The sequence below is a fragment of the Xyrauchen texanus genome, chromosome 8 (genome assembly GCF_025860055.1).
Source record: "Xyrauchen texanus isolate HMW12.3.18 chromosome 8, RBS_HiC_50CHRs, whole genome shotgun sequence".
NCBI lineage: Eukaryota > Metazoa > Chordata > Actinopteri > Cypriniformes > Catostomidae > Xyrauchen > Xyrauchen texanus.
In genome coordinates, this window is record NC_068283.1 from 21,036,936 (window position 1) to 21,051,779 (window position 14,844).

At 37.2% G+C, this 14,844-nt stretch overlaps 1 protein-coding gene across 1 annotated transcript; it reads left to right on the forward strand.

The window, feature by feature from the left end:
- The first annotated feature begins 1,112 nt into the window (after nucleotides 1-1,112).
- arf2a (ADP-ribosylation factor 2a) lies at nucleotides 1,113-12,891 on the forward strand. The gene is made up of 5 exons (XM_052132123.1): nucleotides 1,113-1,205; nucleotides 8,879-9,036; nucleotides 9,308-9,418; nucleotides 10,364-10,488; nucleotides 10,640-12,891. The coding sequence occupies exons 2-5, from the start codon at nucleotides 8,889-8,891 to the stop codon at nucleotides 10,799-10,801; spliced, it is 546 nt and encodes a 181-aa protein (XP_051988083.1). The 5' UTR covers nucleotides 1,113-1,205; nucleotides 8,879-8,888; the 3' UTR covers nucleotides 10,802-12,891.
- Nucleotides 12,892-14,844: the final 1,953 nt, after the last annotated feature.

Below are 14,844 nucleotides of genomic sequence, written 5' to 3' on the forward strand. Positions count from 1 at the left end.
GAAGAATGTTACCGTCAGATACTGTTCCCACTATACAGATCTGCTTGGGGGGAAACAAATGCTGCTTCAACTTTCTTTGCACCAAAATGGCATCTTGTTTCATCTTGGCAAAATACTAAATGCATTTTACTCTCCGCTCTTTTCAGAGAGCATTCTCTCTTTCTTAGCATTGTATAGTAAACAGACACACAGATCCGCATTCAGCATGGCTTATGAAACATCACCTTTGGAAATTAATAAAGGCATCATTGGAGATTATGCAGGTACATATGAACGGAAGTTTACATGGAGACAAGAAACACTGCATCGTCACAATCTCGTTAAAGAAATTGGCAGATTTTATTACTGTCTATTCAATACAACAACACAGCAACAAGTGAATTATTTACTTACTCTTTTACTATAATGGCTGACGTTAGAAATGTATCTGATTGGTACATAATTCTGCTGTACATCATGTGGTTGTGTGATAGTTTATAAGCCCAGATCATTAACTGGTAATTATAACCTTCTAGTTACTTACACTGCTGTCAATTCCAGCCGAACTTTATCACATTCGCCGGAAAAGAAGCCGCGGCTTACTTCCGCGTTGCAAAATAAGGTGGATAACCCAATGGAAGATAAACCATAAATGATGTGTCAAATCAGATTTAGGAGAATACAAAAGGCACAACGGATAAAAGGCCTATTCTTAATAGTATCATCAAAGTAGGCAATGAATCGGCAGGACAAGCACCTGCGACGCAGCAGTATTTTTGCCACTAGAGTGTCACCTCATACATTAAAATCTCCTCGAAATAGCCAATCTCTTATATATTAACAATACCCCACTTTATTGATCAATTTATGTAGGCCCTAAATAGGCCCTCTAGTTATCGCGGTTTGACTGCATGAAGCACTTATCAGGGGCATGCACTTGCTAAATCCAAGGAGATCTGGCTAAAACAGGTCGACTCATCTTTCATTATACATGGCAGGAGGCGACCTGTACACGCGTAGACTCTGAATTCACGCCCACAAGGCAATCATTGGACGATGACATTAACAGGGTGGGCTTTCATAAACACTTTGGACAATATGATTGAACAACAGATTTTCAAGGGCGTGGCCCATGACGCCACTGTCCTCGGACTAGAGAAAGAAGCCATTTTGTTTTTAGCGGTGAGGAGGAGAACCGGAAAATTGTAGCGAAACTGCACCATAAGGTAAATAATGCCGAAAATTCACACTTTGCGTTGCTATTCTGACAGATGTAAAAGTGCGCTCGATTAATTTGAATGCCGTCCACATTTGGCCAACAGGGAACGAGACCTCCGTTTCGAAATTGTCGCTTCAGTCAGGGAGTCTAGCAGGCTAAAGAGCGGATGTTTGCTTAGCTGATGTGTAACTGCAGAACCAGCCCGCGCCTGCTTATCCTATTAATCATACCTTTTCAGTACTCATTTATACGTGTACATGTGTTTACGCAGGTATAGTTACTCAGAAGAGTGGATAAAAGAGGTAGCAGTCCAGTAAACAGTAGAGTGATCTTGTTACCTCGCCTGCGCCCTTAGCACATTAGCAGCAGGTGATTAGGCGTCGCGCCTGACACAACTAGAACGCTTCCTTCACAATCGAAACAGACGCGCGTACATTGATTCGTTGACTTTCACACGATCGGTCTAGTTTATAGCGTCTTAGTAGTGTAGATTGGAGTGAGCGAGGAAATGCATAACAGAGTACTTCGACTCAGAGTCACTGTTACCGTGGGTTATCTGATTCATTGTTAGGCCGTGTTTTTGAGCTGCAGTTGGTGTTGTTCACGCAGTAGGAAACAAGTTCATTATAAATTATGATGATTCATTTAAACCGCTTTTATTTACAAGCCATAGCTCAGTCTTCAATTACGAAAACCACAGCCATGACGTGTACATACGTTTTTTTTTTTTTTGGCATTGTAGCGTCATGCTGTCGTTTACTAATGCTGTTCATTTGTGATGTGTTCGTAAGCAAGCCTAGCCTACCTGTCATCCTACTTATGAATGACTGACGTGTTTATTTCAGGTTAGGTAATACTTCTTACTATAATAGACCTTTTTCACACTATGGGTTTTGGTACGCGGAAGTAAGCGTTTGCAGGATAAACTTCGACAGCGGTGAATGGGAGAGCAAAGCAAATATTTTAATTTACCCATGTTCTCCAAGACCAAAAAAAATCCACTCGTACGTTTAAATGACTTTCCAGAAGAGGAAACAAATAGAGAGTGGTGGATTAAGACAGTAAAGTGGAAGACGATGATACATTTACTGTCTCAGCAGCTGTAATAGAAACCCCCTCACAGCTGTGGTAATTAGTCTTTTAAAACTAATTCCATGGTAATATAACAATAAGAATGATGTTATACATTTACACTCAATATTTAAAAAAGAATTGTAATATTATTTTATTTCTAGATATTTGCAGCTAATTAAGTTGGAAACGCATCACAGTCTGTGTGTTTGCAACGTAAATATTGTGGATGGAATCATATGTTGTCATGTGATTTTTTTTTTTTTTTTCTTATAGGCTCTGTTGTGCTCTCACTTCCTCGTTTGCCTTATAGACATTTTCAAGAATGTAAACAAAAATCAAATGAATTAGAAACAGCCACATGAACAGAATGATTTCTCATTAGAGATTTGCTCTCAATATATATTGACTCTCGTTTTGTGGTTTGGTAGAAGTGATCCAGTGTACATGTAAAAAGTGTTGGCTATGTGTTTAAAGTTACAGTTAATGAGCATATGCAATGCCTGATTGCAATATCTGTTTTCATGTTTGATGTGCCTTCACTTGGCCGTTGCATTGCAGGTGTTGTCATATACAAAGTTATTGAACACAATTCTGTAGTATTTCTATTGCATTGATCAATATTGTCTAAATGAAGCAGCACAGACATCAGCAAACTCTTGTTACTTGTCTTTCATGCTCATTCCCAAATTTCTGGAATGTAGCTACTACTCTCTACTAGGAAATACAAATTTTCTGCATTTAATGTGTGAAGTTCTGTCCAAGGCAGTTACTCTCCCAGTATGTGTACTGTATATTATATAACGTGTGTTTCAAATGTCTAAGTCCATTGTTAAAGTGCTCCTGTTTTGCATGTATCCAATATACCACTTTTATTTTTTTATCGCAAATAATATTATCAGCATAATAGTTTGATTAAAAAGTTTATTTGAAGAATTAACATAAATTCCAGAGTTAAAATTTGGTATGTCCTCCTTCAGCATTGATGACTGCATACACTACAGCTGGCATGAACAAAACCTGATGATCATGTTATTCAGGATTATTTGAAACTGTTTCAGCAATCATTTTATGACAAAAATCGGACATTATCTTAGGGCTGCACAATTAATTGTACTTTAATCGCATTCCCGATTTCTGCCCCACATGGATAATTAAGCATATCTGTCTGTGCGGTTGCTGTGGACATATATGTTGTGGTCATAAATGCCTATACAAACTGAACCAAGGGAGAAAATGCACAAGGTTCCAAAACACTCTGATCACTTTTAACATAATATTACATAAATATTCTACTGCTAACTATAATAATATGTACTGTTTTGTAATGTCTATTATTATTATTATTATTATTATTATTATTATACAAAAAAAAGTATTTCTAAAATAATTTCTTAACTTATTATTATTATTATTGGGTTCCAAAAAAGCTGAAAAGTGGAACCCTATCACAATGTGGACAAAAACAGGTTCACAGTGAACCAGATACATTGTGAAGATGACATGAATGCCCCTACACAGGCTTGTCATCCTATTTAATTACGTATTGTGTCATGTACACTTGGACAGACTATAAAGAGTGTAGCTTGACTATGTAAAAACCAGATGTCGCTCGATTATAACTGAAAATGTAAAAGTTGTGCAAACTGTAATATGGGTGTTGTTATTATGGAAGTTCCAGTTTATTTTCACTTGACAGGGCTTACTGTGCAGTTATAATGTCTAAAACAGCCTCATTAGGAAGAGCTTCTCAATTAATCTTTTGCACTAAATAATTAAACTTCTTTGGTTCTTGTGAATAATTCATGATACTTAATTTGTGGCAGATTGTTCAAAACAATCTTTGCTTTTTAAGAAGTTCTGCCTACCTGTTTCTACAGTTCCAGTAACAGTTCAGTATGTCTCAATGTTGGGGAATTATCTCAGAGTCAGTCATTTTCATGTCAGCCCTATATCTGTAACAAAGTTGTTTGAGGCTTGTGTAGTAGTTTTGTTGTTTTGAGGAATGTATGTTCCAACTCTCTGCTATATGAAGCCCCACCCTTACTTGCTTGACTCAGAGGACACCGCTCTGACATCACAACACCGGTGTGTTCTCAAACCATTCTTGGCTGCTATACCTTTTGTGCCACAATTAGACACAGTAGACAAGAGTACAGGTATAATTGTTGTTGGACTGCTGCAATTCTCTGGTATTTTGAAAGAATCTTTGGTGCTTTTTCTTCAAATTGGCATTACAGATATGCATTTATGACATGATGCTTCATTGGGTTTTGCAGTGTAAGCTGTCATTCCCATTTGTCCTTGGGATCAGCTTGGTCTCCAGTCTCCCTGAAAATTGTCAATTCTCTGGGAATAATCTTCTGCTGCTTCCTGCGCTACATCATCCTGTTTACATTGATGGTGAAGGGTAACTTTGTTCTTGCATGCTGTTTATGGGCAAATTCTGTTAATGTAGTTTGTTTAATTGCCTATTTTTGTAGGCATAAAAGGAGAGATGACTCTTATGTCAAAGTGTGTTTGGTCTGAATAGGGATATGAAGACACCATTGTCTAAAACTGCAGTTTATCTCTTGAGTTACAGTTTGGATTAAAGTGTAACTCAATCGATGGGGGCCAGTCTCAAGTCCTCTTTCTCTGTCTATCTGATTAATTAAGAGGGCAGGTGTCTTTTCTTACAGGTTGATCAGGTTTCTAGTTACATGCTGTATTCTTCCTACCAGTGGCATCCTTCATTCACCTCATCACTGAGCCTATTGTTTTTCTCTGCCTCTCCTCCCTTATCTTTTCTCTTCACATGGTGAATCAGCTTTGTGCTCTACTTGTTTCTACACTAACAGATGTGGTTGAACGATACCCTGCTTTGATGGTGCTTTGATCAGTTAAGAGCAGTTAGCTTCACACTAAAAATGGTGGTAGCTTAAGGATCACCTCTTGCAGGATTTGAACCTTCAACCTTTTAGTTACCAGCTGAGATCTCTAAAAACTAGGACAAGGCACATGTATCAGACACAGGACTAGAGCCTGACCGATGCCGATTTGAGGGGAAAATTCACCAATTGCCGATATAGTAAAGGTTTTAGCTGGAATGAAAACAGACTATGTTGCGTCTCATAATTTAAAGCATTGCTTGTGTACAAATTCACCGCATTCAACAGTAAATGTACATGATTGTCATTATCGGACTTATTATACGATATCCATTATCGCCTGAAAGCAATACTTTTGTTATTATGCATGGTCCACAGGTTTATTTGTGAGGTGTTGTGGATTGCTGACTTATTATTTTATTTTTTTATGGTGGTTAGATTTTAATAACAAAACAATTTTTTTTGGATGCCATGAACTACATGTTGCGCACCCATAATAATCTTAAATAAAACTATACACTTTTGAAGTGGCTCCAAGCACTCTGGTTACTAGGGATGCACCGATACCACTTTTTCTCTTCCGATTCCTATATTAGAAATTACAAGTGTTGTTTTTTGCATAATCTGTTTAGAATATCTTTACATTATTGTGTGGAAGTAATTGGGTGTACTCTTTAATATGTAAAGAAACACAAACATCTGACTACACATTATTTCAATATAAATGTATAGCTTATTAAGAAACACTTTATTATTAACTAGTATACTGGATAATGTAGCAGCAAAATTAACAGTAATTCCAGTATAAGTCATCAGTAGAAAGGCAGTTTCAACCATTCAATTTTAAATATTATTATCATTTGTAAACAAATAATAATATATTATAATATTAATTAGTGTTGTCTAAGGTACCGAAGTCGGTACTGATATTTAAAAAATGTGACGCTTTGAACGCTGTTGAGCGGAATCGTAAACACCTCTGATTGGCCGTTGTGTGCACGCGCTCATCGGATATGTCTGTGATTGGCTACAATGATCAACGCACGGGAGCGTTTGAGAGTACACGGAAGTGTTTGAAAGTTTTTTAAAAACGGGAGTGGGAGCTTTTGAAAGCACAATCCCAGCCGTCTATCAGCGGACCAGTCCTGCTTTCAAATGCTCCCGTGTGTATCTGTGCAAGCGCTCGGTGAAGAGCGTCATTGATGTATATTTACAACATGTTTTTGAAGCGCTGATCATTTTAGCCAATCACAGACATATCCGATGAGCGCGTGAACACGATGGCCAATCAGAGGTGTTTACGATTCCGCTCAACAGCGCTCAAAGCGTCACATTTTTTAAATTTCTGTATCGACTTGGTACCAAAGTCGGTACTTTAGACAACACTAATAGTAATATAGCTCAATCTTGCACAATTTACTTTTAAACCCTCACACTTTTATTTTGACATTCTAAACTCTCCAGGAAGACCTTAGTAGTTTACCATAGTAGTTTAATTATCTGCTTATTCAAATTCTGGTAAAAAAAAAAAAAAAAAACACTTCCAGTACCATTCTAAATGCATATTAAAAGTGAACCATACTATTGAGCATCTACATCTGAGATGTTGTTCGTGAGTAGTGCTCAATTGTGCACCGCGTGAAGGCTAAAAATAGCCACGAGTGTGTGTAAACAGAGCAGCGCCATTCACTGACGCACTGGATCTGCGCGTGCATTTTATATATTTACGTATTAATCACAGCATTTTGTGATTCACAGAGCTATCGCACGTCTTCAAGAATAAAATGCACGAGTCATATGAACTACTTAAATTGTGTTTTTTGGGCTTGGTCATTTTTTGAGCTTGACCGTTACGAACATGACTAACACACAGTATCGGATTTGGATCGGGCTCATCAGACCGATAGTCATTTGCGTCTAAAAGCTTCAGAATCGGAGCCAATTCTGATCCAGGTATCGGATTGGTGCATCCCTACTGGTTACACTGAAGTGCATCATTATGTGCCCAGGTTTAATAACATTAAATAGTACAATATCATCCTGTTTTTCATTTCGTTACCATATTAAAGTATGCTGCCTGTAGCAAAATACAATGTAATGTGAGCATTTTGAGATTAATTCAAAGACCATTTGAAAATAATAATAAAAATGTCTCAATATGGTCAAGTGTGATCATTAAACAGCAGAAGGATGTCATTTAATGAAATAATATACAGTCAATATGCACACCACAGAACGAATGAGAGGCGCCCTCCTGCTCTGTCATCTCCTTCACACACACCCACAAGCAGGTGCACACACAAACGCACACTACTAATGCTTTATTTTCATGCAGTGTGTCCAATAGTATCCATTTGTTGAGCCGCAGAGCAGTGTTTAGTGTATGGTTGTAACCTCTCAAATAACATTGAAGCTTGGAGATTTCAGCTCAAAAGTCACGAATGTCATTACGTATACATTCAGTGCACAGATTAAAATCTTGTCATGTCCTAGTGAGATTATTTTACTGCAAAATCTGTTTAAATAGCAGCCTTTTGCGGTAATTACTGTGGTTCATGTAGGGACCTGCTTTTCCGGATTGGGAATCTGCTATGAATACTTAAGAGCTCCTTGGTCTAAAACATAGAAACACTTCAAAATAAAAGCTCCGCCAATATAAGCTCAATTTAAATGAAAAGGGTATAACAGAATTAGATCACTGCTAAATAGTTATATAATGCGGTTATACTGCTACTACTACTACTACTACTAATAATAATAATAAATCAATAGTAACTATTATATTTAAGCAATATATCACATCTGTGATGCTCTATTATGCAGCAATTTATCTGACAAATAACTCTAATATTGTATTTAGGAATGTGCTGTGAGGTTCTGTATTTAAGCACTTCATTTGATGAAAAATAATACAATATTATGTTGAAAATTAGTTGTTGTACTTTGATTTAAAGTTTTAATGTATTTATTTAAACACAATTTTGATGCTAAAATTGAAATAAACTGGTGATATTGAGTTCAGAAAAAAGGTATGGGACACTATCGGCGAGTGTATATATTGTTGAAAATTATTTTATTTTCATTTGATTAAAGCTGTAAAGTATGTATCTGATTAAACACAATTTGATAATAACGTTTAATTAAAACATTTAACATGAAATCCAGAAAAATTGAAAAAGGCATAATTTGTATCTATAAGGCTTATTATTACTATAAGTAATTTTCTGTGTAATTTTATCCAATTTTTCAAAAAAAAAAATTATTTGTTGCCTAATTATCGAGTTAGTATCGATACCGAGGTACCAGGGCTGGTATCGTACCAAAGCCAAAATTTTGGTATCGGAGCAACCCTACGATGTTATGCCTTATGTTGGTGCATCTAATATATACTAGTGATGGGTCGTTCATGAACGATACGTTCATTTTGAATGAATCTTTTATGTGACTCAGAAGAACGAGTAGTCTCAGAGAGTAATTCGTTCACTTTTACTTAAATAGTAGATTGCAGGGAAAAAATAAACTGTTCGAGTGGGAGACTCAAAGCTACGGTGGTTGACTGACAAGTCATTACCTGCATCACCTTTCATTTCTCATGCACTCTTGTTTGCCAGTAGAAAACAGCAGAAGTTTAAAAAGTCATTTGTTTAGTTTGATCAAATGTCAGTCGGTATGGGACTCAAATGAGGCATTTATTGTACTGCAATATAACTCCACTTACCCTCTCTATTCCTCTCCATAGATCTGCCACCATGGGGAATATGTTTGCAGGCCTCTTTAAGAATCTCTTTGGGAAGAAAGAGATGAGAATCCTGATGGTGGGGTTGGATGCTGCTGGAAAGACTACCATCCTGTACAAACTAAAACTAGGAGAGATAGTCACCACCATCCCCACTATTGGTCTGTAGCACTGACACACCCTGTTACATTCTTAAATGCATTCTTTCACATTCATTTGCTTTCAGATTGTTATAGCTGCAATTTTCTAAATTTTCTGTGCCACTAGCAGCACCATGGGGTGGGGTAGGTAAAGTTCTATACCCTCAGGCTTTAGTGTTATTAGAGTGGGGCCCCAGCATGAGACAACCAGTTCATGCCCTCTCGCCTCTCATTCCATCTGACATTGTCTCTTTGAGCTATTGTTTAACTTGCCCCCTGTCTCTTTGTGCAGGTTTTAATGTTGAGACAGTAGAGTATAAAAACATTAGTTTCACGGTGTGGGATGTTGGCGGTCAGGACAAGATCCGGCCACTCTGGAGGCACTATTTCCAGAACACACAAGGTCAGTGTCCACACATACACCGTATTGCTGAGTATCGCCAACTGCCTTACACGATACCTCACATTGTTCAATACGTGTTGGTGAGATGTTGGATGAGAGAACAAGATTTATAATGGCATCTGTGCTTAAAGGAAAGCCAAATTATATTACATGGCAATATTTGTAATGTTTTTATCCTTATTGAATTCAATTTGTAGAATTAGAACCAACTTTCACCACTTGTTTTTCTGAATAATATGTGAAATGATAAAAATTTGATAGCCTTTATGTAGACTCATTTATATCTGTGCATCACCCTGATGCCATCAGTATTGATTTCTAACTAAGCTCCAGGTGAGTGCAAATGTTATTCACTCATATATGTGTCATACATGTTTGTGTTTACATGCATTTTAATTTACGAATAATCGGGCGCTTGTTTTTTGTGGGTTAGAACATGCCCATCCCTAATTGTGATACAGAGGTCACGACTGAATCACAATATCATAATTGGAGCACATTTGTCACTGCTCACAAGAAATTATGAAATGATGTTATTGAGTAAATTCAGTGAAAAGATGCATATAATTTAAAAGTGTTAATTATATTAACACTTTTAAAAAATGTGTGTTTGTGAGAGGGTGAAACTGTAACAAATGCATGAGAGACACAGTGTATCTGTGATAGTGTGTGCATCTGCAGGATCAGTTTCAATCGGTCTTGCGCAGTTCACCTTTTGTCCAGTACAATACCGCAAAGAAGCACTTCTGATCACAGAGAAATGAGAATGCGCTCACAAATAACTAAAAAATTGCTGTATCGATGCAATATCGAGAAATAATATTGCAGTATATTGATACGTGATTGTATCTGTTCAGTCCTAATACACAGTTTACCAGGCATTAATCATGTCAGTTTAAAATTACATAATCAGTTTCTCTTATTCTCTCACTGTCTCTTTCACAGGACTGATTTTTGTTGTGGACAGTAACGATAGGGAGCGAGTGAACGAGGCAAGGGAGGAGTTGACGAGAATGCTGGCAGAGGATGAGTTGAGAGATGCAGTGCTGCTCGTCTTTGCCAATAAACAGGTGAGAGAGCTATACAAAATTCCTAACGCATGCAGCACCGGCAGCCCCAGTTTAGATTTGGTTTATTTTTTGACTCATCTAATTGATTCATTTGTAGTTTTTAAAAGCTCAATAACTGATTGCACCACTCGGTCTGTCTGTGTTCCAATAGGACCTGCCCAATGCAATGAACGCAGCAGAGATCACAGATAAACTGGGCCTTCATTCCCTGCGTCACCGTAACTGGTACATCCAAGCCACCTGCGCCACCAGTGGAGACGGCCTATATGAAGGGCTCGACTGGCTCTCCAACCAGCTGAAAAACGCTAAATGATCCATTCCATTCTCCCCTCTTGTGTCAGTGCTGTGTGTATGAGTGTGTAAAGGGAGACAGCACTGGTTTCAGTCTCACCCGGATGCCCAGTTTATTAATTTCTTTCTTTTGTCCAGTCTTGTAAACATCAGAGGCTCTGTCCAGTGCTGTCAAATATACACATGCAAGAGTGTGAGTGTTTGTGTATGTATGTGTGTGTATACTGAGGGTGGGAGCAGCGTTGCTGTGCCTTTCAAAAAGACACTCAGAGTACAGCACGGTTCTCTCTTTCTCTCCCTCTCCCTTATCCTTCCTGATCCCCGTGGTTTTCTGCACGCAAAAAATTACCCAGGATGTTAAATATTTCTGATACGTAATACACTTAAATAAGACTATAGGCCTGATATTAATTTTCCCAATGTTTAAAGCAATCACGCATGACTAAAATGTTGCAAGGTGTGAGTTGCCATTCTTTGACCCCCACATTTGATAACTCATTGTAACCTGCATCAGGTTAGGAAAAAGAAGGAAAAAAAAAATCTGACAATAAAGTGACATTTTCCATCCATTCTTCTTTGTGTTTTTTGAAAATCATGCAAAGGCTTTTAGTTGTCACATGAAGCTTTCCAGGATAGTTTTCTTGTGAAAACCAGCTCACGTTCACTACTGCATTTAAGCACAAGCCAGTGAGACCTTTAGTTTACAAGTTAGTATGTTAAATGACTTGATGTTATCTTAATACCATTACCTGTTGGAAAAATCTTTGACCACGTGTTACTGATCTCTTGAATCTTGTAGAGCTATGTGGTGACGTGATCAAACGCAGACTGATGAGGAAATGCTATAGTATGATAAACTAGGTCCCAGGCACAAACAGCCTTACATGTGTTTAAATTGCCATGTTAGAGAAGATGGCAGGAGAGATGTGTCTGTGTTTGGGATTGTGGAGAGTGTGAGCATCCTCTGTAGGAGCAGTGTGGTCTTCTGGGCCCTGCTCCCTCTCCAGTGTATCTTTTTATCTTTTTCTTTATTTGATGGTTTATGGATTATTTTATTTTTTTGTTTTTATGGTCTCTTTCAAGGTTTCCTGACCCCAGTTTACTGTGGTCTCTTGTGTCAGAAGTACAGTCCGAATCTGATTGTTTAGACGAGGCAACTAAGGGCTTTATTGGGTGCATTTAAGTTTTTGCCTGATTGATGCATATCCACAAACCGAACACCCAGGCACATCTGCAACTAATCCTAAAGTGCGACTGATCTGAAGTTGCCCTGGAAACAGAAACATGCATGAATCCAGGTATACCTGGTTTTATCTGTGGTTTTCTGTTGGCGATCCTCCTAGACTCAGAGAACAGCTGCAGTTAAATGCAAACTCATCCATCCAGTTATATTTACTTGACAGGGAATTACCTACCGTCCTCTCTGTCCCACATATCATATTTTTTTCTACCTTCATCTGTTGGTGGCTGCTTTACCTGATGCACCGGTTAATTTTCAACATGTCACTGATAGATACAAGCACCAGCAGAGAGAGGGGCTATGTTCACTTTAAAAGGCGTGTACGTTAAATGTTCTTGTAACACAGATAACTGACAAACACATTGTTTTCCTTCTCATAGGCAACTATAGTGTTGAATACAGCATTGAACATGCATTATGTATAGGTCATGTTCTGAAAGACCCCAAAGGTCCTAACCCTGTACTGGGAAAATGTGATGTTTAACCTTGCGTGACACCCCCACCCTTTATTTTGGTCACCAAAAGTCAGCCAAGTTTCATAACTCTAATATAATGTTCTTTGGCCTTTTAGTTGTGATTATTATACAGATCTGCAGTAGTAGATAAAGATTTATTTGAAAAAGCGTCATCTATGAGAAGTAATTAAAGTGTATGAACAAGTATGAAATTGTGTTTAGCTTGCCAATTTCAATTAGCCACCCTCTGTTCAGATGTGAAGCTTTAATTTCAAAACAATTCTGTAAAATAATGCAAAAGCAAGGAAAGTGTGCATATGTTTGTTTACCTTTACTTAAAATGGTTTTGTTTTGTTTTAGCCTTTTTTAAAACCCATCTTGTAACATCTGATAAATGCACTATAATAAAGAGATCTCTATTACAATTGATGTTATTGTTCCTTTAATTTTGTGTTTCACTTATTTTACCTTGTTTTGTTTACAATAGCAAGATCCAATTTTTCAATATTGTTCTTATTGGTGGCACTGCAGTGTGCCTGTGTCGTAATCTTGTTTATCTTGATGTGGCGCTGTGGAACTGTTTAAAATTGCCATCAAGATGATTGGTGACAGGACTGGGTTTATGGTTTCAACAGAAAAACAATACATGACTATATGGATTCAGATATTTGTCAGAAGCACGTTTGAGGACTTGAGCTAGTGGGTCTTTAAGACATCACAATTTGCTTAATCCCCAAACAGTTTTGTTTTGTTGTCATCTCTCTTATTTTCCCTTCTTTGTTTTTGATATTTGTGATGAAAATGCACACAAACGGGTCCTGACAGAATAATGTTCTTCACATAAAACATCACATCGTAGCTTCAAAAATACATGTGTATACCCTTAGGAAAAATATGACATTTGCTAGATCAGTGAGAGATAAGAACATAAAATACTAATGGTGGTGCACTTGTGAATTGCTGCCCCAGACCGGAGTTGTCACAATCCAGTGACAGTAGTTCTTTTGTCTTCAAGCTGTTTCATATTAATATCACGCAACCTTAATTTGTATGCAGACCTTTAAGTTTTAATAAATCAATTTCCTCTAGAAACATATTTTATGTTGATAAGGATTTGAGCATTCAAGATCAGTTGATCTTTCTTAAGTGCAAATTTCAGATTCTGTTACTGGATAGGTGATCTAGCTTAATGTACCTAACCCTGTTCTGCATTTTCAGTCAGTGTCAATTCTAACATGTAGTGCATTTTCTGTTATACCTTCAAATATTTTTTTATTTTTTTTTAACCATTAAACACAAGTTCGACACACTATGAATCAATATTTAATCAAGAAAATGAATTGCTCTGGAATAAATTGAATAATTAAAAAAAGAGTCATAAGTCAATAATTTGTACATAGTCCCTTTGCAGTAATTACAGTAGTGAACCATCTTCTAGATCAAAATGGGATTTTCCATCTTAAAACTTCAAACACACACACACACACAATCTTTAAAATTGTTATATTGTTGGAGACGTGCATGACAGGTGCTTAATTTTGTTGTGAAAAATGCATGAAATGTAGACGTATGGTCATTGTGCAGCAATAAAGCCAAATGTTCGTCAGCATTTTAGTCTCTTCCTCCAACAAAAGGTGGCATTGTCATTTGGAGGTCAGCAGCATCCAGTCAATTTTATTGTATGGAGAGAGGGGAAAACAATCTGTGTGAAAATGTAAACTCCTTTTGTGTTTCACAAGAAATCATAATGGTTTGAAACAATATGAGTGAATGACAATTTGTTGATTTTCTAATTCTCCCCTGAAGTGAATAGACATGAATAATGTAAGAATGTAATGGCTTCATTTTAGACCTGATAAAACTGAAGAGTGAAGCCATGAACTGAATGAAGTAGATGAGAAATATCAGGATCAAAAACTACTGAACTGAGGGAAATCTCAGTTGCCCACTGACTGAATAGAAAAAGCTTACATTTGCCATTTGCCTGGCGTGTGAAATGAGCTCCACTGGTAAAGACAGCCTTGACAGTTCCCAATAGACAGAGGCTTTTTACCTGCCAGAAAAAAAAAAGAAAAAGCAGTCTTCAAAATCAATAAAAATAAAAAGTTAGATGACCATTCATTTAAATTCATGCCCTCACTATAGTGGCAGAGTAAGAACCTAATTTTAGCCTCCAGCAAATTCAAACAGTGCAGCATGACTGGCCCCATCATCCATCCAGATATGAGAAAAGCATCTTATTAATTGAAGAAAAAAATAAATAAATAAGAAACTTAAAAATAATCCAATGCTGTGACTACACAAAGGAGCTTTAATAGGCTGTGGATACACGTTCCGATTCCATAAGCACTGGATGTAACATATCTGCCT

Bases quoted from the DNA above. Each gene is read 5' to 3' on its own strand.
- arf2a (XM_052132123.1), top strand. From the start codon at position 8,889: ATGGGGAATATGTTTGCAGGCCTCTTTAAGAATCTCTTTGGGAAGAAA. The intron at 9,037-9,307 runs GTCTGTAGCACT...CTCTTTGTGCAG, and splicing joins CACCACCATCCCCACTATTG to GTTTTAATGTTGAGACAGTA. The intron at 10,489-10,639 runs GTGAGAGAGCTA...GTGTTCCAATAG, and splicing joins TCGTCTTTGCCAATAAACAG to GACCTGCCCAATGCAATGAA.